This window comes from Pteropus vampyrus, unplaced genomic scaffold (genome assembly GCF_000151845.1).
Source record: "Pteropus vampyrus isolate Shadow unplaced genomic scaffold, Pvam_2.0 Scaffold69, whole genome shotgun sequence".
In the NCBI taxonomy this organism is placed as follows: domain Eukaryota; kingdom Metazoa; phylum Chordata; class Mammalia; order Chiroptera; family Pteropodidae; genus Pteropus; species Pteropus vampyrus.
This window is the reverse complement of record NW_011888850.1, coordinates 6,018,099-6,044,366: the sequence shown is the minus strand read 5'-3', so window position 1 is coordinate 6,044,366 and position 26,268 is coordinate 6,018,099. Positions and strand designations below refer to the sequence as shown.

General features: G+C 41.8%; 1 protein-coding gene across 2 annotated transcripts in view; it reads right to left on the bottom strand.

The window, feature by feature from the left end:
- Positions 1 to 26,268, bottom strand: part of CHN2 (chimerin 2) — a 274,342-nt gene that overhangs the window by 89,687 nt on the left and 158,387 nt on the right. The window contains exons 4-6 of one of the 2 annotated variants that reach the window (XM_011361709.2): positions 11,650 to 11,681; positions 8,163 to 8,276; positions 6,178 to 6,463 (exon numbers count right to left, since the gene is read on the bottom strand). In XM_011361709.2, the coding sequence (XP_011360011.1) occupies positions 6,178 to 6,463; positions 8,163 to 8,276; positions 11,650 to 11,681 (432 nt within the window). The remainder of the gene's footprint in view (positions 1 to 6,177; positions 6,464 to 8,162; positions 8,277 to 11,649; positions 11,682 to 26,268) is intronic. The other variant, XM_023531520.1, reaches the window with a different exon arrangement.

The window sequence follows — 26,268 nt, the reverse complement described above, 5'->3', positions numbered from 1 at the left end:
TCCAATTTTCTTCAAAATTCCAGTGGACGTGTCTTCCATTTCCTGCTGGGCCCTGACTGCTGGGACACCTTCTAGACTAACTGCCACCTAAATTTACTTTTCACTTTCCAATCACTTATAAAAGAGTCCTATAGACATAGCTCGTGTTCCTCAAAGATCTCAACTTTAAGAGAACTTCCAAGCTGCAGGTTATGTTAAAGCCTCCTTTTCTACCCAAGCCTCCATAGCCTCTGTCTTTGAAATGCTCCGGACTAATGAGCTGGACACCTCCGTTCTCCACTGTGCAAAACAAAGGGGCTGTACAAGGTGGTCTTCAAGACCAGGCTCTGGCTTCTCGCGATGCCACGGGGAGTCGGATCTTAGCCCGGGGAGGAAGGACCTGTGCAGAGAGCAGGCGGTGGGAGATGCTGACACACCGTCGTGGTGTATTTGAGATGCACTGTTCCTTAGGGTGACTGTGAGGCCATCTGTGCCATCTTCAAATTCACCCATCTGTCATTCATTTGACAGTGTTTACCCTTAGTGGCCTCGGCTGTAGAGCTGAGAGTAAACTGAAGAATGACCATGGCCTCCAACCAGTCAGCCTCTAGGGGAGGAGAGAGGCAACCAGACCCTGGGTTCTCAAGCTTAGGTGTGCACCGAGGCCACCTGGAGGCTTAGCCACACGCAGACGGGCAGGTGCTGCCCCCTGGTTCATGCTGGGTGGGACATGAGAAGGCGCATTTCTAATCGGTTTCCTGGGTGATGCCGATGCCACTGGTCCCGAGGGTCACACTTTTGAGAATCACTGAAGCAGCATGTCAAATTATCATAAAGATTATGTGCCTAACACTGGGGTAGTTGCGACATGGGAGTAATTTCTTTATGGTGGGTGAGGGAGGGTGAGTCCCAGCAGGCTTTATTAGAGGTTGTGCTGGACTCTAAAGGGTGAACAGGAACTGGCAGATCGCAGGAGAGGGAAGGCGTTTCGAACAGCAAATACAGAGGATGGGGTGTCAAGGGGCACAAGGGCGTCTGTGGTCTGCAGGCCAGTAAGTGGGGCCAGCAGCGGAAGGCAGGCTGGGGAGTGGGGCCGGAATGCAGTGGGTGTCCTGTCATTTCTTGAGTGTCCCTCGCCACCTCCTGGCCCACCTCCTACCCCAGAATCACTGTGACACTCGTCTTCACACACGTTCTACTTGGGATGCTGTGGGCACCCACTTGGATCTCTGCATGTGCATCCTGGCTCACAAGCCTGCCTGAGCCAATCGCGGACAGGAGGTGGTAGACACCCCTGCTTCAGTTCCTCTCAGGAGCAAGTCCACATGGATCCCTTAACAACGTGCATTTCTGCTGGCTTCCCTCCTCTTCTGTCTTGCTGTCCTAACCTCACCCTCCTGCTCCCTGGGATGCCTTCCCAAATGACCGAAGCACCAAATCCTTGCCTCAGGCTCTGCTTCCAGGGGCGACCAGGCTCAGATAGGCTACAAATGTCCTGCTGAAGAATCTAAACTTTGTCCTAAAGACGAAGAAAATCAGAACATTTCCAAGATGAAAACAACAACAGAAAGAACAACACTCTGATGAGTAAACATTCACCAAAGGGCACTGGCCATTAGGTGCCATCATGGGCCTCGGGGGAGAACCACTCAGTCTGAGCTCAACCCACTGCCGAGCCTTCTGTTGGTGGGCACCCCTCCCACTCCAGGGTAATGGAGGGAAACGTAATGTCATGATTAGGCAAAGACCTCTGGCGGGCCAGTGGAAACAGTGAAGTAGGCAGAAAAAGGATCACCCTGGATGTAAAGGAAATAATGACTGCAAAAAAGAAGAAGCATGGCGGACTGGGGAAAGATCACTTCCTTCTGAAACAGCCCGTCTGTGAAGACGGACATCCCAACCGAGCTCGAAGCCCTAGTCCAGAAAAGGTCACTGCCCTGATTTTACAGACCTCCTTGCTGCCACAGGAAAGCAAGTGGAACCCGGGCAGCTTGAGGAAGGAGAGGTGGGGTAGGGTGGAGGGGCACGGAACATGGGGGAAGGGCTGGGATCGGTCCCGGGGGGCACGGCTGACGGCAGGGCAACGCCAGGCAGGAAGCAGCAGCCGACCCATCCCCGGGGACAGTCACGGTGCACTCTTTGCTGGGTGATTTGGTCTTATGCTACAATTACCCTCTTCTGGCCCTGAACCTGCAGTGAAAGGCTGCTAGACACATTCCCCGTTAACGAGCCAAGAGAGAAATGAAGGATGAGGGAGCTAGCAGGATGGGGAAGGTGGCTGGTGAGAAAGAATGAGAAAAACAGCCTGGGTCTGGAGGGTTGAAACTATATACAGCTCTGTGCGTGTGCGTGTGCGTGCGTGTGTGTGTGTGTGTGTGTGTGTGTGTGAGAGAGAGAGAGACAGAGAGAGAGAGAGAGAGAGAGAGAGAGAGAGAGAGATACCTTGAGAAGATGTTTTACTCAGAGTTTGCTTCAACATACATGAACTTAAGACATAATGCATTCTTTTTCCTCATTTAATTTTGGAACAGGACATTACATTGATCATGGATCGAAATTCAGAGAGTATGAAGTGGTATCGCGGAGGAGTCTCCTTCCCACACTTACTCCTCAGAAACCTCCTGCCCCTCCCACAGGCAACCAATGGTACCAGCTCTTGCATTCTTCAATGGGTAGTTTATGATTTTGCGAGAAAAAAATCTATAAAATCAGTCGTTCCTAGTTTACACAAGTGAAACCATACTACACACACTGCGTCGCAAGTTGCATTTTCATTTAATAACTGGGTCATCTTTCCTTATCAGCCTGCACGAGTTTCCTCGTTCTTTTCTGTGGTTACATGCTGTCCCTTTACGTGGATGTACCATAATTCACCTAAGCAGTCCCCAGTGGATGGGTATTTAGGTTGTTTTCTAACTTCTGCTCTTATAAATAGTAGTGAAATGAATAAACTGGTAAGATAAAATACATTCTCACATGTGCTTTATTACATCAAGGGTGCAGCTGATTTTTCTCCAGTGAAACATAAATGCAATTTAATACGACACACCAGATTTATCTAATAAAAATGTGCTGTTACAAACATTGCTGTCACATATATTTGATTCGGTCAGGTATCCTTTACAAGGTAAAATTTAGTTATTATAACTAGTAATGGCAGTGTATTTTCAAAAACAGAGCATGTAAATATTGACTGATTTTTAGCATCAGTTGACCTAGGATGGTCGGAAGCAGTCAGGGCCATAAGAACAGAATGAGACCCAGCTGCTGTACAGACTTAAGAAGTTCTGAACTTGGACTTATAAAGCCTGTGTTTGATTTCTTCCTTACTCAACCACTATGATTTTTTCCAATAAAATGGGGATAATGATTCTTGTCCTATGTATCTCGAGAAGTTGTTCTGAGCACAAAATGGGAAATTTTGCATATGTGAAATCTGTTTATGAACTACCAATGTTAAATTCTGTTATTTTTATATTGCTTACAGTGCTATTTTTGGATAATCTATGGAATAGATTCTGAAATAAATTTCATAAAAGAAATTATACTAGGTATGGCCATTTTAATTAAATGCACCAAATGTTGGCCCTTATATACCATAATGTTTTAAAAACCCATTATATAAAGAATCAGAAAGGAAACAGGTTGCTATTGGCCAACTAACTACCACAACTTTCTCTTTTGGATCCTCCCCATCTCTCCACCTCATCTATAGTTATTAAAATCAAGTTCATTGCTAAACACCTTGACAGGAGAAAAATCTGAAAAACCATTCAAATCCGATGAGCTAGGTGATAACTTTTTGCCAATTAACATCGTTAATATTCTCAGATATACAGGTAACATGGTCTCTCTGGGTGCATTTGGTAATGACCAACAAAATAAATGAGTAAACAAATTTTAAGTACTCTAGAACATGAAAAGCTGGGCCGTCTAGATTTGGGAACTATTAGGAGACCTATCTATGTCACTTATTAAAACCTTCAGGACGTGCCATTACTGAAGCAGACAGGGACCCAGGGCACCCTCAGCCAATCCATTCAAGTTTCTGCCACCTCCTTTCTAGTCACTGCCTCCATGGCAACAGTCCACTGACCTGCCCTTAAGGGAAATAGAATTTCTGGCAAGACTGAGACTTGTAATAATTCCGTTTGTCAATACAGGTCAGAGAGAAATGGATGTGTTCGTACCAACTTACTTAACAAACCACTAATAAAATGAGTGACCCCTAGCAAATGACTAGACCCAGTGTTCAGAACATCCCTCAGGAGAGCCAAACATTGCATCACTAGTGTCCAAGAAAACCGGCACCACCGGCACCTGTCTGTCAAACCCTTCGCCGAGTCTGGACTTCTTCCTTCAACATTTTCTTTACCTTTTCCTAAAAAGGTAAAAGTACACCCAGTGGCTCATTCAAAGTGATCATCAATCTGATTATTCATTTCCTCCAAAATTTAGTTTTAATAAATAAACACAAAATGATCTATAGAAAAGGACTATTTTGTCATGCAAGTTTCCTTACAGGAATGTCATCTAGAGATATAGGTTTCTATTGACCAAACTTCCCTCTCAGAGGAGGGCGAGGATCTAGAAATAATTCCAATATGCAGGATCTAAACTCTCATCCCAAATACACAAGAGACACTTTCTCTGAAAATGTTCTAGTGTGCAGCCTGCAGTTGGAACAGATTGCTTTTTTAGTGGCATTACTTCCTGATTCAGAAATATAAACGCTGCTTCGGAGACTTATTTTACAATTCATCTTCCGATTTGTCATGGCTGAGAAGGTCAGCTTCCAGATATTCTATTCTAAATTACTTTCGAATACATTTTGCAAATAGACTAAGGAATGACTCTGGCCTGGACCGGATCAAACTTTGGAAGTTGGGACTCAAGTCCTCCCTCTCTTTTGTTAAAAGGTAAACAATCAGAAATGCCACCATTTCCCAAATCAATTATTCGTGAAAGAACAAACAGGTGTTTTGGAGACACTGGAGTTATAAAAAGAAAATGGCAAATGGTTTTTTCATGGGCCAGCTGCTCAACTGATATGATTCTGGGGAAGGGTCTTCTAGGCTCTAAAACTCAATTAGCAAATCAATTCAAATCATCCCTCGGTCTGCCAGCAGGACTATGCTGCCCCCTCCTCATTTCAGGGCTTTCTGCTGTGTCCCCGTTGCCAAAACCAAAGTCCAATCAGGTCCACCTGAGGTTCCTCTGCTTTCCGCGAACACTGGACAATCAGGAGGGGAGTGGGTGCCCTTCCGGTTTAATTAAGGATTAGCAACCACCAGAAGGAGTAGTGTTCACGGTTCTGCCCCACTTATTTATCTCTGTCCCAGTCCCAGATCGCCTTAGGAGCTGGGCTCAGCACAGACTCAGTGGGGGCTGACTGGCGTGGCTGGCTGTCACTTTCCTTCAGTGGAAAACAGATAGGACCAGGCAAAGCAGATGGTTTCTAAAGGGGCACATCCAAAAAAATCTGCTAGCGAACTGTGGTGTTGTCTTTCAAATAAACAGCAACTTACTGGAGAGGAAAATCAGATCTTCCTCGCCACATCCTGCCACGACCCATCCAGCGTGAAGGCTCACCCAGGTAGGGGTTTTAATCCTTGGCGAGGCATAATCATTTTTTCTTTCGGGAAAAAGACAGCCTGTCTTTCTAAGCCTCCCAGAGATAGCTATCATCACCGATAATGCTCCCATCTCTGTCAGTTAAATCTGTTATCTAGGTAAGACCATCTTCAAGAGACAGCTGACTTGCAGATCACACATCCGCACCCAGTCCTAAGAGAAGCAAATACAAATAGCATGTATTTGGCCAGCTGAGTGCGATCGAGATGGAGCCAGTAACGCCTCAAATGGCAATTGAAAACAAGTCACTATTTTCATCATAAAACATTAAAGGAGTTTTTTCTTTTACATTCCAAAACAAATTCACAGATAATTATTTGTGGAAGTCCTGGCTCTGACTGTAGGAATTTGGGTAAAAGATTGAACATTTCTGGGTTTCCTCATCTGTAAAACAAGAGGATTGAACTGCAAGGTTTCTAAGCTTCCTTTTAGCACGAAAATTCTAGACTTTTTAGGGGGGGGCTGGATCTCCTCCAATATTTTGGCAAATCGCGTATATAATTAATCAACCGATTTTTCAGCACAGATTAGAAACGGACTATTTCCGTCACACGGGCAGCTTACCTTTTCAACCGCGGTGTGCTCTTCACTTGTGACGCTTGTTTTCCTTGATTCATTTTTAGACCTGCTTAATCTTCTGGATACTTTTTCTCTGAGTAGAGTGGCATATCCGATGTGTTCATAAATGGGGTTCGTTGTCATTTTGGAAATGTATTCGGAGGCTTTCGTTTCTATGTACAGTGTTATCAAGCCATCCGTGACCAGATCATGAATCGATTCGAACCTCTTCTCGCCCACAAAGTGTTTTCCATCATAGAAGAGCCTGTAGTTTAGGGTCTGGTTTCCAAACCTGCCACGAGAGAATGAGACATCGCAACGGTGTTAGATATAAGACCGGTGAAAAACAGTAGCGGCCGACATTTTTTTTTTTTTCCCGAGAACGTACTGTATGCCAAGCACTGGGCTAAGCACTGGACAGGGTTTTCCCCGCATTTAGTCATCAGAGAGACCCTCTGAGACAGGTACAATTATTATCCTTGTTTTACAGCTGACAAAACTGAGACTTGAAGAGACGGGGCACCTGCATGTGGCTACATTTCCGGAAAGAGGCGAAGGTGGGATTTAACTCCAGCCTGTCACATGGTATCAATGGATCCTAGAAATCACTAAGGCCATTAGGTCCTTATCATTCTCATTTGCAAAAGTTAGATGGCAGCAACTGATTTACAAATATATCTTACTTATAAACTTCCTGTACCGCGCTATTACCTCTGCAAGAAAAGCTACCACCACTGGCTGTGACGTTCCCTCTTATTACAGCTTTGTCTACCACCAGCAGAGCGCTCGCGCCTCCCACCCCAGTTAGTCCAACTAAAGGGAAATGAGGGGAGCTGTGCGAAGCTTCCTGTTTGAGCTGCCGTGCCAGAATTCCGACGATCAAATTTACAGCATCCTCTCGCTTTAGTTCTTGGCCTTGGTCCTATATCTTACAGCTCCTGCTTGGTTCCCCACGGAGATCGCCAGCTTCTGCCTTTGGGGTGCTGGGAAGACAGGCAAATACTGTGCATCTGTAGAGCATTTGTTAGCTTTTGAAGTACTTCCTCACTGTGACATCATGTAAGACATGTTCTAGCCAGCCCCTAGTTGCAATTTCAAAAGAATCTTTCCACAGACGCAGAATTGAGAAGGTGCATTAAACACACCTTTGTGGGCTGGGCTGGGAAGTGTTTCCACTGAGACCATTTCTTCTTTGGAGACAGGTCTTCTCAATTCCAGAAAGTTCGAAAAATGAATTTTTGGAAGACAATCTGATTCTAAAATTGGATACCTTCCCCCAAACTCACAGGATTGTTGTGAGGATCAAATGATATAAAATAGTTGATCGAGGTTAGAAAAATACAGTGAATGCAAAGGCTTTCCGTTGCTGTGATAGGAACTCTGCTCCGATGGCTCACTGGAATGGAGTGTCATGACGGCCGCTGGGAGTTCTTTGGGTCAATGTGAACCCTCAGAGAACCTCATGGACAAACACACACAACGTGAGGTGACAAGATTTTTGACCAGGACCACTGGGGACCAACTGAGGCAGAGAGGCCTTTTTCCTCAGCAGGCTCGATGTTTCAGGCAGAGGTCACTGTAGGAGCATTAACTTTCTAGAGAATTCTTCAGTTACTGTGTGTGCATAACCAAAGCTTCAGTGTCCATCCTGCTGATACCATCTGTGGTCCAGGAAATGTGTAAGCCCCTAAATATGTTTTTAGTGCTTTGTAAACAAAGTGAAAATAAAAAATAAGTAGAGGGGCATGGGGAGCGATCGTTTAATGGGTTTAGAGTTTCTGTTCGGAATGATGAAAGAGTCCTGGAAATAGATAGTGGAGATGGTTGCCCAACACTGAGAATATACTTAATGCCACTAAATCGTACATTTAAAAATGGTTAAAGCGGTAAACTTTATGTTACATGTATTTTACAGCAGTTAAAAAAATGGGAAACAAAATAAGTAAAGTCACTTGTAAGGCAATCGCAAAAATAAATGAAATCAAGCTCACCTTAGAGCTAATGTGTAGCATCCTGGCTGGCGCTGGCTTTCTCTAAGGATGTAGGCACCCTCCACGCCTCCGAGAAGCTGGTCGGCCTGATCCCGGGAGATGATCCCGTGAAACCTGAGGACAGAGGGGACCATCGTTGTTCCAAACAGACCACACACAGAGCGTGGACCACAAAGAGCCGGCTAAAAAGCCGGAAGCTAGGAATCCACAGCGGCCCCCTGGATGAAGAGGGGAGTGACTACTCGCACCTCCAAGATGGATTTGGAGCCACCTCTCAGCACGTAACCAGACAGATGAGCACCCAGGAAGCGAAACAAAATGAACACTCAGGCTCCCTGGCTTTCTGCTATTGTCTTTGCTCGCAAGCTGAATATTAAGGTCGAAACAAAAAGCCTTTTTTTAACCATGGGACATAACAAAAGAGCAAGTACCAATTTAGCTCCCCGCTCAAACACAGAGGGGAGACTATGTCTTATCCTGATTGCAAATGAACGCTTATCAATTAGCAACCTGCTTAGTTCAGGTGTGGGGTGTTGCTAATTTTAGAGGCTCATTCTCTGGAAAGAAGAGCCAGCTAGAATCCACAGTCTTCTATTTCTTTAAAAGTTGAGAGTGATAGCTTATGGATATTTCTGAAAAACATTCCTTCCTCGAAGGGGGAGGGGAAAGAGGGAAGTCGGCTAGACAGCAAGTTAGGTCTCCCTGACACCTCCCTGCAAGCACGCAAAGATTAAGTCAGAGGACAAATGCAGCCAGATACTATTTTTGAAAAAATGCCCATCACAGTCTTTATTTCCTAATTCCCTTCTATCCTTAACAAGGAGATCATACGAGCTGAAGCTTTGGTCCTAGGGGAGCGGGGCCAGAAGAAGCTGTGGCTTTGCGTTTCAAAATCGACTCTTCGAAGTCTAAGGCCAAGACAACTTGGAAGAAAAGGGTTTCTTGACTTCCCCAGTTTCTAGAGCCAATGCATGGAGGTCTCGGAGCTCGGAGGTCTCAAAGTGAGGGTGAATGTGCTGTGACATAAGAGTGACCCTCCTGCCCAGAAAGAAACCAGTGTCCCCAGTTCTTTCAGGAGGAAGAGTTGGAGAGATTTCAGTAGAGCCCAGGTCAGTGGATCCACGTGGGCCCCACAGAGCATATATGGGACTGGAACTGGTGGGTCAGTTCATGGGGATCCTGGAGCTGAGCGGAGACGTTTGGGGCTTTGAACCTGAATGGGGCCACTGGACCCTGCAAACCTTTTGGGGAAATCCCCTATGTGGCCTGAACTGGGGCCAGAGAGGGCTGGACAGATGGCCTGGGCAGAGAGCTGATACAGGGCCAGTGGGGTGGGAGGGAGGGGAGAGAGACGAAGGAAGAGAGAGGGAGTTGGGAGGGACATAGGGGGATAGGTGGGGCATCAGGCATCATAAAGTTTCCCAAACCAAAGTCAGAAAGGACAAGCCTGGTGCCACAAGAGGTTTGAGGCTGGGATGTTCAGGCCACACCCCGACCGTAGGCCGGGGCACACAGGGGAGGGCGCAGGGATCAGATGCTCCTGCCCCACGTCACTCTCTGGGAAGGCAGAATATCCCAAACAGGCAGTTAATCTAAAAGCAGTCAATTTTTAATTAATCTTTTTTTTTTTTTCAGTAGTAAGTTTTAACTCCTTTGAATTGACACATTGAAGTGATGGCCAACAGCTGACATAGAGCTTCAAGAACCAAGTTAAATTTAATTGTTCGAAAAAATAGAATTATGATTTTTTGAACCCAAAGACCCGGTCTATGCCTCATCATCCCCTCTACGCATGGATTTAAAAATATCCATGACATGTATATCTTACGATCTCAACTTTGTGAACAGAAAGCATGCCCCGAGACTGGAAGGAAGAGATAAAAAGTTAACCATGATCTTTCATGGGGGGCTACGGGTGTTTTGCATCTTCAATACTCATATATTTCCAAATTAGAAGGTATTCATTTATTAACTTTTAGGAACAAAAAGAATACCCATGCACAGTGGGAAAATTCAAAATTCAAAAGTTAAAGACACAAAAGAAGTAAAAATGTAACTAGTACAGAAGTAAAAATTCTATTTCCCTCAAGGTATCCATCATCAACAATTTTCTGCGATTCCTATATATTTCCTGAATAGAGCATGTATTACTTTTTGAATGGAACAAAAACTCTTTCATTTTGAAAAAGGAAAGGGAAACGCAGAATTTGAAGTTTTGAAGCAAATTTCCCTCTAATACAATACATTCCTTTTCTGTGGCTGAGAAAATGGTTCCTGGGTCTCCTCTCACTACTGGGGGTTGGAAGATGAGAATGAGAAAGTTATTCAACTAAATTTTTATGCAAAAAAGGAACTGCCCAATAAATGAAGTTCCTTTTAGAATTCACATATGACAGTGTTCCTTTGGAGAAGTACATGATAGGTTTTCATTTTTGCTTGTTTTATTAATCACTCTGTGAGCGAAATCCAAATGAGCATATCGAATTTAAAAAGGCATACTACAGCTAACTAGCTTGGATGTTAGAGACATGGGGATGGATGAGAGTGGAGGCCACGGTTCCCGGGCTGGTACCCCAGAGGCGCCGGCTGAACTCCCAACGTCAGAAAGGGAGGTTCAGAAATGCAGCCATGGTCATTAGGAAGTGGCTGGGGACTGGGTTAAATAAGAGGCTCATTAATCAGGAAGATGAGGCTCTGATGGGTAAGGGAATAGAGGAAGAAGGTTTGGGATTGGCTGGGAGGCCTTGAGAGGTGGACTTAAAAGATACTTAGCCTCCTAATAGCTCCGGGTTGGACGTGGGAAGAAAAGGGACTTCGTATCTGCACCCACTCAGACTGTCCTGCCTGCCCTGTAAGCTGTTCTCCAGGCTACAACCCTAATGACTGTAAATAACAATGCATGTTCGCTTTGCAGTAGGTTTCCGGGAAAGTAAAGCAAAACAAGACTAAAAATTACGAGGAAAATGGGAGGAAACAATATCAAGGCGATTTAGCTAATATAACCGAGTCAAGTGAGATGATCATTTTGGTTTCATGAGACCGCAGGGACATGGGAATGATTTTCCTGAGTACTGTATTTACTGAAGCACATGAAAGTAAGGAGTTTAGCTACAGTTTATGACCTTTGACACCTACATGTTTATATAGCATTGAAATAGGAAGTCAACTAAAATGCTAACAGGGCCTCGGTTATGGAAAATGCTGCCTCACGTTTCCAATACTTGCTAGGCTCTCCGTGTCTGCTTTTGTGGAGAGACCCGCAGTAGGAGATATTGTCCCTCTCACATTAACAGAAGCCAAGATCTGAGTATTTTAAAGAAAATTCACTACAAAGGGATCTGATTGCATTTATCATTACTATTAAACTCTTACACAATGGACATTTGATGAAGACACTATACTAGAAAATTTAAAATATTTATATACGAATAACATATGAAGTGACTACTTATTATATTATTAAAACAAAGAATAGCATAATACATACTCTCTTCCATAATATTTTGGTCTGTTTTCCACCTATATTAAAAAGAAGAAAAAGTATTAATAATGCATTTGAATTCAAATCAGTTAGATAAAAACACTATTTAAATAAACAGAGCTAGAGTCCTGGAAGTAATTTTATTACCATTATTATTCCCCAAATCGGAGATCCGTGAAACTACAGAGTTAACAAACACATTCCACTATCTGGGGTAGGAATGATCTAGAATTGCCATATTTCTTTAATCATGAGGCTCATTCCTCACCCAAACCTAATCACCCAATAAAAGAATTTTCAAAGGAAACAAAGTGATGCTTATTTTAATATTAAGAAACTTATAAAGATATTACAAGGCTTCATCCTGAAGGATAGAATGAATATTTTTAGCATGAATAAAACATAAGCATTTATTTCAATCTTCGTCTAATTGTTTCATTATGTAGTTACGATAAAAACAAGGAGTATACCTGTTTTAAAAAATAACTTTAATTTAGTCTCTTTCCAGATAAAATCAATATTCTAACATTCTTCTTCTTCTTCTTTTTTTTTTTTTTTGACATATGGCTAATGAGCTAAAATTTACTTGACACCAGAGGTATAGGATATAGAGGATAATATTGATGACGCGACTAAAAATCCCAAGCATTCCAGAAAAGATTTTTCGATCACAACTTCTGCCTTGGGGTTATCCCATCGGATTTTTATCACATATACATAAGAATCTACTTTCATAAGAACTTTGTTTCCTCATGTTCATGGTACTGGGTTGGAGAGACACTAACATAAATCCTCATGTTCAGCTTTTGTTCTTCTACTCCAACTCCAGGGACACTGAATATATAGTCAGGCCACATTAAGTTATGGATTTTCACTGATGCACTGATAGTATGACAGCAAGTTGGTGTTTATTTACTACAGTAGACTATGAGCCCGCAGCTGTTTTATTTACAGTCATTTCCATTGACAGTCCAATGGGAAGTTTTCTCAGCAGGGCTGACCGGTGGGCACAGTGGTGGGATTTCAAGGTACTGGGCAGTCTCCTGGCCTATGTCCACCCTCCAAAGGATGCAGGGGATCTGAGTGGGCAGTAGGGGACTGTGGACTAGAGGAAAAGGTTCATTCAGGAAGGGCGAGCCAGGAATCTGAGAACTACATTCACAAGCCTGCCTTGGACAGCCTGGTTGGCATAAAACTAATCATCTAGACACTTCTAAATATGTGCTCACTCTTCTGTGCATTTTACACTTGAAAAGCACTGAACCAAGAGGGGGCATTCATAACTCTTAATCTTCAAGGTTTGAAGCCGGCTCAGTATCATTTACAAAGGAAGCTCTAAAAAATGTCATTAATAGAAGCACGAAGTGTGCAAAAAGGCACCTTGTTATCTGATGTGTACCATTACTCTACATGCTGGAAAGCTTTTTAATATGAGTTGAACATTTTGTCATTTATATCAAAGTTCTTTCTTACTTTTATGATATTATAGATATGTGACTGTAACACCAACGTGCCATAGAAGAAATTTAGTACTAGAAAAGCCAATGGAGGTAGACAATATATAATTAGCAAGACATCTCTCCATTCTTTGAGAGTCAGTATTCCGCATTTTGAAATGACTCTCTATATAGAACGATTTTATCTCCATCTTTTTGGCTGAGCCATAACACACGTTTGCAAATCAGGGTATAGCTTCCAAGGCCATTTCCTCCCTCTGTGCTAGCTCCCTCCAAGGGAAGAGTAATTCATCAGATTCCCCAAATGGACAGCATGGTGGACAGAGCCTACAACTAATTCCCGACATGCAGGTAACTAGTTAACGAAGGTTGAATTTAATGGACTCTTGACAATTAAATTGAATTTAATTGCTTTCAGTTCATCAATCGATCATAAAAACAGATGGCACACTTACCACGCTCTGTGCTAAGCCCTGTTCATCGTTCGTGAAGTAATGATTTCACAGATATGAGAGGAAAGGTTTAAGGAGCTCAGAAAACACTTGTAAAATCTAACATAGGCCCCCAAATGGGGAAGTCAATATTTATGGTACCAAAAAAGACCCTGCCTAAGGGACGGTTGGATCTAACTGAGGGACAAATTTGCATATGAAAACTACGAGAAAATAAAAAAATGAGCACCGAGTTGTGTGGGACAGGCTACAGGTGGAATACGGCCTTACAATATATCCCAAATATGGCGCAAGACATATACTAAAATGTTATTCTTTGTTCCTCTGAAATTCAAACTTAACTAGGCATCCTGTTTTTATTTCTTTTTTCCCCCCTTAAATCTGGCAGTCTACATAGGGGGAGAAAAAAGGTAAGTAGGAGACAGCCAGGACAGACGCTGTGGTCATCTATCTGAACGCCGACCCCCGGTCTGGGGCTGTTTCGGTGGTAATCTGATTCAGTCTCTCTTCCCTTTGTTGTCTCTGTAGCTCTTAAAAATATATAGCTGTCCTTGTTAACGTTAAAGAGAGAAATAATGGCCGGGATAAAAACCGAACAATGACCCCTTCCTTTTCCTAAACTTTTGCTCACAGGAGTCCAACACAACCTCTAACTCTACACTTCACTAAGCCTTGAACCGGCCAACAGCTTGATTTAATGTAGATCATCCTAGAAAAATCACAGAATGTTCCTATTTTTTCAAGGTGGATAATATCGGATCCTTAGATCCAGACAAAACACAGTCAAAAGTATCCGTTTCCCAGGTATTACTAATATGCTTTTAAAAAACTATAAAACAGTCTGAGAAGAATTTCTACATAAAATGAAATACTTAGATACCAAGTACGTAACGGCTGAACACTTAATGGAGTAATTAACAGGAATGTTTGTGTGTAAACAGGAATTTATTTTCCTTCTACATTGAGTGTGTAGTAACAATGAAATAATACTGCCAAAGATACTCTCTAAATTGGACCTGAGTTGGTAATGTCACCAGGTGCCTGGCCTCAATAAATACTGAGGGGCTAAATTCTCAGGAAAAACTGGGGGGACATGTGGATATAATGTGCAATATGCTTAAACACAAGGCCGACAGGAGAACCCTGGGGCATCATGGACGTCCCCTTCTGTCTTCCAGCAGCCTTGCTACTCAAAGCGTGATCTGGGGATTGGCAGCGTTGGCATTATCGTGGAGCTTGTCAGAAATGCACAATCGGTCCTCCGAAGCGGAGTCATGAACGCACTATAGGCGAGAAGCTGCACATGAGAACGCGTCATAGCAGGTTTTTAACTGGAAGAATGATCTGGGCTAAAACTTTTTGTGAGTCGTTATGACGCATATTCGGATAGTGAGTATTTGGAGAGCAAAGGGTGCCTCGTGCTCATTAAGTGCCTGCGGAATGAGGCAAAGATGATGAACACTGAGCCCCACTGTTAATTTGATTGCTGTGTGACCTTGAGTAGGTTATTAAACTTCTTTGCATCTCATTTTCTTCAATTTTCAATAAAACTGGAGTTATAAAAACATACTATTTTAATAAGGCTGTTTCGAAGCTTAGATGAGATAATGCATAGGACAAGCGTGAAGCTTGGAACACCGCAGTAATACGTGGGCACTTATTGACTGGCTACTCTGTGCCAGGAATCTTCCTTAGGTTTTCACATGTTTATCTCATTTGAGCCTCCACGCAACCCTGGGAGGTGAGTGAGTGCTATTATTTTGCAGAGAGCCACTAAATCATTAGCTTGAGGTCACAGAGCTAGTAACCGGCTTCAGCCCCAACATATTTACCTTTACCGTACTTTCCGGCATCTTTAGAGCAGGTACCAACCGATGCTGATGCCTTCGTTGGCTATCACACAATTCTACACTTAGATTAAATAACAGATTACCCGACTCGTCTTTGATTTTTCTTGGCCAGGACTGAACACCTTAAAATCTCTTTGAATTCTGTCAATGAGTTAACAAATGAGGATTTAGGATACATTTACATAGATGTAATGATATTTTAGGTTTCTCGGCTATTTCTCTATAATTTAGAATTCTATGTATTCCAAGCTACCTGGCTTATTTTCCAAGTTATTCTTCGAATTTGAAGGAAGAATTCTCAGCATTTTGCAAAGCTTGAAAGAAACAGTAGGGTGACAGCTGCAGAGTGAGAGACAGGGACGTAATCCTTAAATGAGTTTGCTTTATAGTCAGATTATCGTTGCCTAGATAAACACGAGTTCTTTTATATTCAGCACAAAGACAGTTAAGGAATACTGTGAGTCCTCTGTAAACAAGGTTTCCAATTATTGAAAAAATAAAGCTTTTATAATCTCTCAGCAGCTGGTATATGTTAAGTTTTTACTTAATAGAAATAATTTAATAACCTAATTTAGCACCCTCTTACACAGGGCAGCTAGAGTGCTGGAGTTTCTGAGATTCAGATCCAATGAGGAAAAAAGGCTTTTGATGGGGAGATTTGTATTGGCGATATTGGGGTGATTTCAACCAGAAAAAAATAAATGTGGATAATTCTCTTCTAATTAGAAATCGAAATTCTGTATTTGAAAGGAGAGATGGAAAAATCAAGCACTGAAACTTACATTCTTATAATCAAAGTGCATAGTATAGGATAAAAATTGAGCAAACTTTAAAATTTTCCCCTCATACCATTAATTTAAGGCTTCTAGAATTCTGATGGGGCATTGAGGAGGTGAAGTCCTTCCGGCCTTGATTAGAATGTATTAGTTTCAAAAAATCTCCTGGCCAGTCTCTTTGTGATAAACCTTACAAAGTCACCCATGGCTTTGCAAAGTTCTGTAAGTGCACACAAGTCAGGCATTTGAGTGATCGTAAACAGTCTGTCAGGTTGGGGTGCTCAGGACAAAGCACTTCCCATTCACTGGTTTGTTTTCCACTGACTTTTTCTTCCACATTTTCCCAGGAACCATATTTTTAAAACAAGTGATAATTTATTAGAACAAATAAAAAGTAAAAGACTTTTCTTAAACCAGTGGTTCTCAACTGGGAGGGGAAGTGTTTTCATTCCCCAGGAGACAGTTAGGCAATGTCCAGAGACAGTTTTGATTGTCATGACTGGGACAGGGTGCCACTTGTATCTAGTGGGTAGAGTCCAGGAATGTTGATGAATGTCCCGCGACGCATAGGACAGCCCCACAACAAAGAATGACCCCACCCAAAATGTCTCCAGTGCTGAGGCAGAGAAACCCTGCTTTAGACTTAAAAAATTCTGGAGTCCTGAGTATTCCCACGGAAGACCGTAAAAAAATTTTTTCGGGACCAATATGCAAACAAGCAACAAATACTTTAAGTACATAAAGTAAAATGGAGTAAAGAGAAAGTAAGAGAAAATGTCTGTTTTCGCTAATACTGATAATTTATAAAAGTACCTATTAGGACAGAAATACCTCCAACTATGCCAGGAAGCAGCTCAGGTACATGCAAAACTGAACAACCATTTCAATAAGATTAATAAGAGAATCTTCTTCTCCCCTTGGAAAAATTGTAAACAATTCAAAATATAAAAAATGTTAAAGAAAAAAATTTACGTTATTACTTGGGTGTCATCAACCATGATAGGCATACATGTGAACTGACGTGTAAATCGCTCCCTGCCATGGAACTCCACGCCTCACAGCATGTTGCTTTAAAATTTTATCCTGATCACTGGGTTGGAAACAAAAATTCTACCACTGATGGCTTCCCTGGGTCACAGAAGACACTCTGGGAGCTGAAGCATTGTCTAGATGGCTGTCTAGTACCTCAGTGATGCCCTGGTTTCCGAGGTTTCATTATCATTATATAAGTAGCTATACAAAATAAGCATCATACAAGAAGAAGGCGAATTGCTCCAATGATTTATATTTGGATTTGAAAAGTAATGGAAGGGCAACTACACTCAAATCCACACTCATACATTTAGCCTCTTTTCCTGGTCCTGGTTTTCTCTAGGTTTAGATCTACTGACTATTACTTAGAACCACCTGAGGGCAAGGCCTAGGAGGATAAGAGGAGGAGTCGACATTTAACAGGTGTCTTTGGTGTGTGTGCTTCAGTTCTCCCAACAGGCAAGTCACCTAGAGATTGACACTCCCATTACAGATGAGGAGAAGAAGGCCCTCGCATTGCACTACTTGAAGATCATGCAGAGGCAAGGAGACGGAATCAAAACCAACGTCTGATTGACATCAAGGCCCATAATCTCCTACACCAAGAGGAAGGGAAATCATCCACGGGACAAGGGAGATGACGCACTCATCATCCGCCGTAATGGATGGGTTGGTTGATCTCCAAATTGTTAAAGCCCTCCATGTGCTCATTCTGAAGACCTGTGTGGGATGAATATTACAGGATGATCTTTCCATCACATCTAATGGCCAACCTCTTTTACTCCTCAGTCTTGTGAATGATACCACCCAGAGCATCATCCACCCAGTGCCCAAGCTAGAACTGTCATCCTAGATTCCTTCCTCTCTTCCAACCACAATTGCAACCTGCTACTAAGTCGTTTCTATTGCATATAACTTCTTAATTGCTCTTGAAGTGGTCTCTTTGTCTCCATGACATCTATTCACCTGGACCATTGAAATAGTCTTTTTACAGGTCTCCTTGTCTGTACTTTTATCACCTTCCAATTTATCTTTCACACTGAGATCAAAAAATGCAAATCTCATCATGTTGCTCCCTGCTAAAAATTCTTCACTTGGCTCCGCAAAGCCATGTGGTCACACCTGTACAACTTGGTGAGACCTCCCCAAACTACTTGCTTAAAAGTGGCACCTCCTCTCCTTGGCACATTCCATCTTTCTTCTCTGGTTTATTTTCTTCCCACTACATTTATCATCATCTAAGACACTACATATTTTGCTTGTGTGTGTGTGTGTGTGTGTGTGTGTGTGTTTGCTAATCTCTCCCATTCAAATGGAAACTATACAAGGGCAGAGATTTTTGTGTTTTCTTATTGCTATATCTGCAAAGTCTAGAACAGAGCTGAAACACAGTAGATGCTCAATAAATATTTATTGAACGAGTAAAGGAAAGGCATAGAGGATCTTCCTAACATGGCCTTGCTGGTGTATCCAGAATATGTCCTTAGCACATATAGTCTTGCTCTACCATATCCTCATTCCCCAATCCTTTATGTTCCTAATATGGAAGTCCTTTTAGTTTCTGAAACACCTTGGTCATTCATACATTTAGGCCATTCTTTGGTCAGGGTATTTCTTTTGCCTGGAATTCTAATACTTGCTTTCCAACCTGTCTATGCCTGAACTTGTCAAAATCTCACTGATCTTAAAAATAAGAAGTAAAATGCTGCCATCTTGGGAAAAATCTTTCCTGGCTGCCTTACATCAGCTTAGGTATTGTTTCCTACCCTCCTTCTGAACTCTACAAAGGCCTGAGTTAGGGCTGTGATCTTACTGGACTTGGGACTGTTGGTCTCTATGATCTCTAGATGTGAGCTCTACAGGAATGGGCTCCTGTCTTTTCATCTCTGTTGTCCCAGCACCCGACAGCTTATCTTGTACAGAGCTCAGCTTCGATGGAAGTAATAAATTGTTGGAAAGGAAGCTCTGCTAATGGCCCTACATCCCTTTTCAGGGTTCACCGAAATTTCAGATGGGGCAGATTGAGGCACAGAGAAAGAGAGTGTAAAAGCAGGCTCTATTATCCTGCAGCTCAGACCCCCAACCATCACACTCTGCTGCCCAGAGGTGCATCTGTCCTGTTTCCTGGGTCCCCAGAGATGTCCTGCTTCACAAAGCCTTTTGAATAAATAAGTGAAAGGCAAACAGGATCAGCTCTTCCATCCAGAGAATGTCTTCATATCCTTCCAACCAACCTCTGTCTCTCACCACCTTCCTCCTGCTTTTTTTTTTTTTTTTGGCTAAATTTAGCTAGATTTAGTTTCTGCTGCTCACAACAGAATCCTAAGTGATATTCCCACTGAATCCCAATCTCCAGGGCTGGAGCCAGGGTGGTTGTAAGGTTTACCATGCTCCACGTGAGATTCTGACACACACCCAGGACAGGGTACCATGGCTTTGGGCAGCAGTTTCAAAACATGGAGAGAATGAATACCTTCCTAGGAGCCTGGGACACCTTCTTGAGACCTTTACGTGGATTTTGGTCCACTTTCACATTAAGCTTCCAAGAATACCCAAAGCCTAGCATGGGCAGTGCTCACCTCTCCAGTTGGCCCAGATAACCTTCCCAGCAACCTTCCCAGCAGCTCATCTCGAGCCATTCTTCCTTGGCACTGATTCCTTGGCTCCACGTGTTGACTGCCAACACCCATATTGGGCTTTCATTGTCTGGACATCCCAGTTAGATGTACTGCTCTGGCTCTGCCCTGGCGCTCTTTTTCCTAAGAGTCTGTACTCATCCTCTGGCTCCAGGTACAATGGCTCTTCCTTCCTTTCGAGCCAATCCCCACAGAGGCCAGCTGCCTGGCTGGCTTCCCACCAGGCCAGAGAACCAAATGTGCTAGATCCACCTGGCCCAGATCTTGAAACTTCCTACAGACAGGCACCTTATTATAAAAAATCCCATAAAGGAGAATCAAAATCCAAGACTTATATCATAGACAGACATTTTCTCTTAACATCTAGTCTCCTATTTCTCTTGCTTCAAAACACACACTTGCCCTTCCTCTGGTCTTCAGTGCAGATGAGAACCTGAGAATATTCTCTATAGGATAAGGTGTTCACCATCACGGCCAAGTCGGTGCCACCTCGTTGCCTGTTCTTCTCACACTAGATAATCCTTGTTCTTTAAGCCTTTTTTAATAGATCCTATTTTCTACCTCTTAATCCATCTTCATTATTCTCCTTGGAACTCTTTTTAAATTCTCCACATACCTCTTAGGCTCAAAGAGCTTGAAGTTCCCAATAGAACTGAATCAAATCAAGGGAAAACTAATGCTGCTGTTAAATTTCTAGGGGGAAATGACTGAGTGAACACACTCGTTTAATTTCTCATACTTGTTAATACATTCCTTCTTTTAAAGCTTAATGGTATTTGGGTTTACTGATACTGTAAATGTGTATTTTGGAAAAGGCAAAGAATGTCCATCATTATCATTCTTCTCTCTAGTTTTTTTTCTCCCTCCCTCTAGAAATGTAAAAATTTTCAAATGTAAGTGTTCGATGTAAATATTCAATATAAGTATTCAAATGTCTGTTTTCAAATTGATGGATAAAATTAATCCACCTAAAGGAAAAAAAAAAGGGAGACAGAACTTGAGAGATCGCAGAAATTAAAGATTGTCTGATGAAATGTTCTCAACCGTTTTTGCATTATGGCCTCCTGTGGACTCTTTTTTATACACATTTTTTTCTCCCTAATCATCTCTCTCCAATGGAATTTTAATACTGCAGATACGTTCTGTAGGTATATCCGTTCTTTATACATTAAATGAGTATGATTTTTTTTTGCATGCCCTTCAAGAACCAGTTCCCCTGCCTTGGGAGTAATATTGCCCCAATTGAGAACTCAATGTCTGGTGAGCTCTTCATGGCTTTCAGAATGCTTTTATACTTATTCTTCCACCAGGAAGATGGAATATATGTCTTTGTATCCTTCTTATAGATGAGAAGGCTTTAATTCAGAGTGGTACATTGATTTGCTCACGTCCTATTCAGGGCTAGCAGTTGATTTAGGGTTGAAGCCCAATTTCTGATTTTAGGTCCAGTACTCATTTCTCTATATGGTGAGGATGCCATAAGATCTAGAATTCTGTTCACTATTACTTTAAAGAATTACTTAATTTAGCATTTCTAGAACAGGTACTCTCCCACAAATAACTCCCAACATGGTAATAAATAAGAGTAAAAGTGCCTTATTAATATTTGTCCATGCTCTCAAATCCTTTTCCCTACAAATTATTACTTGTTAAAAATTCTTGAGCTAGAGCATGCTCTGGGCCAGAGCATGTCCTGTCATTTGTCTCCTTATACAATCTTTGCTTTTTCTTCTTGGCATTTTGTTATGAAAATTTTCACACTTGTAGAAAGAATGAAAGTCTTTTACAGCAAACATCCATATGCACACCATCTAGATTCTGTAACATTAACTATCCTTGTTTTATGGCAGATCTATTTATTCATCCCTTTATCCACCCATTAATCCAAGCTTTTTTTTGGACGTATTTCATAGTAAGTTGCAGACATAGCACTCTTTCCCTCAAATGCTTCAGCATGCACATCAGTAATCTGAATTCAATAACATACAGACTTTTAATATGAGGCTAACATCAGCTTTGTTTCTGAAATTAAAGAAAGTGAATTAGTTTACATGTTCAGATATGGTTCCCAAATAAACAGATGCCACATGCCTCTTTAATTTCCTGCTTATGGAGTGAGTGTTGTGCCACCTTTTCTAACAGGCCACCATTTCTTATGTGGGGAGAAAGTAGCCATGAGAAAGCAGGTAAAAAGAACACTTGCTGATTGTAACTGCCTTGGCCTTTTTTGTCAACTCACAGGGGTTAAATATGAAGGCCAGAACATTTCTTAAAATGTTTTGGGATCAAATTCATCCTAAAGTAAGGACCAAAATTTCTTTCTTTAAAAAAACATTTATATAGTACTTGGAAAATTGTAAAAATTAAAGGCCAATCCTTCCAATATATAAATGCCAAGCACTGCTCTGAATGTTTTACGTGTATTAACTCACTCTTCAAAGTGACTTCTAGTATAAGACTAGGGATCAGCAAACTTTTTCTGGCAAGGGCTAGATAGTAAAAACTTTAGATTTTGAGCACCTGTCTCAAGTACTCAACTTGCATGGGAGCATGAAAGCAGCCAAAGACAATATGTGAAGGAATGAGCATTAATGTGTTCTAATAAAACTTTATTCACAAAAATAGTCAGCAGGCTATAGTTTGTCAATGCCTGTGCTGAACTAACAAACGTTGAGTCCATTCTCAAAAATCAGCTTCAGGATGTCTTATAATTAGCTCAGAACTCAAAGCTTGCCAATGCCTCAAAGGCCTTTTTAGCTAATGGTGGGTCAAATCATCTCTTTGTGTTTGTGCTGTTCCATCTCTTACTGAACTTGGAGAGAATTATGAAATTTTAATCTATGGCATACCGATGCCAACTTAAAATGAAGTAAGGCAGGAAGTGGTTGAATTATATTGTAATACAACTGAGAATACTGTAGTACTAAGGGATCTGATCCGCATCCTTGAATTGAAAGGTATTGCTGAAGCATCATTAAGAAGTTATAGAACCCTGAGAACCACAACAGAGCAAAGGACAATCAGAACAGTGTGATTATAGACTTAGTAAAAATAGAGAGTTACAAGAACAATTCACCAAATTATTGATGCGTAATTACCTAGAAGGACACAAGGGGCTGGATGGCAACCAATATGCTTTTGTTGAGCTGTGCCTAGGCTATTTAATTTCCTTCCACAGTAGATGGGAAGATGACACTGGCCATGTAAATAAGGAGGAGGAAAGAGATACCATTGCTAAAGCAAAGCTTGCTATTCTGTCCGACGAGACAAGGAGAAACAGTGTAGTTAGAGCTAATGTCAAGAAAGGCTATGATCTGTAAAAGGACACAGCCAAGGAGATTGATTACCAATGGCTCAGTTAGTGTCAGCTTGGAAACGATGAGGGGAGTGGTAGACTGAGGCAAGGAGGCAGGACCAAGAAAGCACCTGGGCTGTACTGGCTTTTATTAGCAAATTAACAAACTCGTAACCCAGTCACCTACAATCTTGAATTGAGAAGAGCTCATTGAGCACACGGATAATCCCCTGAATTAAGGGACTAGCACTCGGAAAATAGAAATATAATTTCAAGTATTCCTGACATAATGATAATGGATTTGGTGTTTTTATGAATGTGAAGGTCCATTAAAAGCAAAAGTAAATCTAACGAGGATTTGTGAACAGTCACAAGATAAGAAGAACAACTTTAAAAAACTGAAGTTCCTTACAGTATATACCAAGTATGAATCATCCTAGAACTGAATTGGAATATATTTGCTAATTAGTAAGGCAAACATAACATTAAGAAGTATAACAAACTGGAAGGTGGGCGTAGGAAACCAGGATAAATTAAGCCCCGACCAAACTTGTCCAAGGATTCATAGTTGGCCTCTGCAACAGACGAGGGTGTGGGAAAGCTAGGCTTTGCAAAGAAGGAAAAGCAAAGACAAAATATTTTTAAAGGGTGGAAAATACCATCTAGGAAGAAGTTCATTTAGAAAAAAGTACTATGGGGCTATGGGGTGACTTGGCATCTACTGTGAAGTCCATGAAAGGTCTAGCACAGCTCTGGGAAAATGGCAAGCGTCATCAGGAGACACAGCATCGTGATTCTCCTCTAGGGCATAGGGGAGGAGTACAAAATAGCAAGCAGAGGGAGCGGTTATGACAGGGGACCTCACACTTGAGTGCGTGTCAGGATCACCCTAAGGGCTTATTAAAGCCCAGATTGCTGGACCCGCAACTCCAAGCTTGTTATTCAGGAGGTCTGGGATGAGCCAGAGAATCTGTATGTCTGACAAGTTCCTGGGTAATGCTGTAGCTGCTGGTCCTGGAACCACATTTTGAGAATCACTGGGTTAGAAACCCAGCCCTGGATTTGCTCTGGGTCTGACTCTGGCTCTACCTGTCCTGTGCTATTTGTCTCATTTTCTCTTGTAAAACAAGAGGGATAACAATCCCCATGGGACTGTTGTGAAGAATAACATATGTTAAACTCTTAACCCAGTGCTCGGGGCTCATTAAGCACTCTATTAGTGTTAGCCCTCATTACTATTAAAAGACTGTCAACAAGCAAATAATTAGGCGATATCACTTAGGGTAGTCGTGTTAAAACTGGGATGATCTGAGATGGTACCATACACATTTTTCTGATGGAAAGTAGAGTTGAGGTTACAATTGTGTTTTCAAACATCTCATTGCTTGGTTAGCCAGGCCACCTTAGGACACATGCTTGCCTGGGGTAAAGTGGAACCTGCTTTTATCAGCATTATCTCTCAGTTAATGTTTAACCAGGTGAGTAAAATGTAAAGCATGTCTTTAAAACCCCAGTAGTGAGCCCAGTGCTCTGCACCTGCTCCCTTTCTCGGCCATACCTGAAATTTTATCGGACCTCTGAGTCACGGAGCAGACATACTCCAAGTAGCTCAAAGAGCAGTCATTGCGAGGATGTGATATTTGCTTTCTGTTTGGATGTGTGAGGACGGCCTTACAAAAGCTAGCACCTCCTCATAAGCATTATGCCCGCAGTCTGGACCACCTCTCTCTCACCCCCATCAATGAGTGATGGTACTTCGGGTTGTGGGTGTCACAGGCCAGTACTGATAACAGAGCATGCATTGTGATCCATGATGCTATAGATAGTTCTGTTTTTCTTAAAAAAAAAAAAAAAAAAAAGAGCCAACTAATGTAATATTTCTTCTCTAGTAATTATGTAAAGAAATACACATTTTCAAGTTAGATTTTAAGAAATAAAAATCACCTAGAGAGATTAAAGAAGATGCTCAAGAAATTTTACTTATTATCCATCACTGTTTAATCTCCCCTTCATTTTCCTTATTCTGTTTTAAGAAGAAACCTTCCACTTTTGCTTCAACGTCTGCTTCAGCATATATACTGTTCCTTGGTGGCCCTCTCCAGTTCAGGCTGTCTGTCCCCTGAGCCTTTGAATTCTAAAGCAGCTTGTCCTCAAGAGCCCTTTTCACTGCTCATGATATCACCTTGGAAATGACTAAATATTTTCTATATGCAAATGTGCAATGTCTGCATTACGTTAGACGTTCAGAGTATTCCAAAGAGAGAAAATGCTTTTTTTTGTAGGGTTATACGTTTTGGTAGGTCACAGTACTTGTCAGTAAGAAAGTTTCTATTTTTAAGAGCAGAAAACTTTTGGTTCTATCTTAGGGGAAAAAAACTCACACGTCTAAACTTTTTTTTCCCTAATATTGGTTTTACTAGTTGTTTCTCCTTCAGTACAACGGGTCTGCGACCAAAGCAAGTCCAGCTCAGGACTAAGAAAAACGTCTGACTACACTGGGAAGTGAGATGAAAGCCTGGGAGGAATAATGATGGGAAAAGCCCTTTTTTCTAGGTTGTGCGATTATTAAGGGGGATGGGAATAGACAAATGGAAAAAGTCTAGGATATAAAGAAAAGAAATATTTCTTACCAGGGAAGAAACAGCCTTCTGATAACATAAAAGCCAATTAAAAGGCAATGGGATTGATTTTTGTTTGTGGCTTGCAGAATCGATCTCATTAGTTCAGAAACATATCTGGATAGCTAGAATCGCTAGAGTTTTCATGTTCCCCCAAATGCGCATTTGTTTTAAAATATTTCATTTCAGTGAATAAAAGAAGAAAAGGGAGAGGATTATAGAATGGTAGGAACCCCTCCGAGTTTACTTTAAATCAGTGGTTCCAAATGTACTGAGTTAGTTGAGTAGGATGTAGTCAATCGATATGGCTTGTTAAGATCTTCCAGACATGCCTAAAACTGAATAAATACCTGAAGCTCCAAGGCTACAAGACGATGAAGTTTAGGTGTGGCAAATCAACATTTTTAAAGCATAAAGATAAAATGAAATGCTCTCGTAGGCTTAAGAGAACAGTTTTTGTTACAAAGAAAGGTAGAAGAGAGTGAAATGGGCAGATATTCAGGAACATC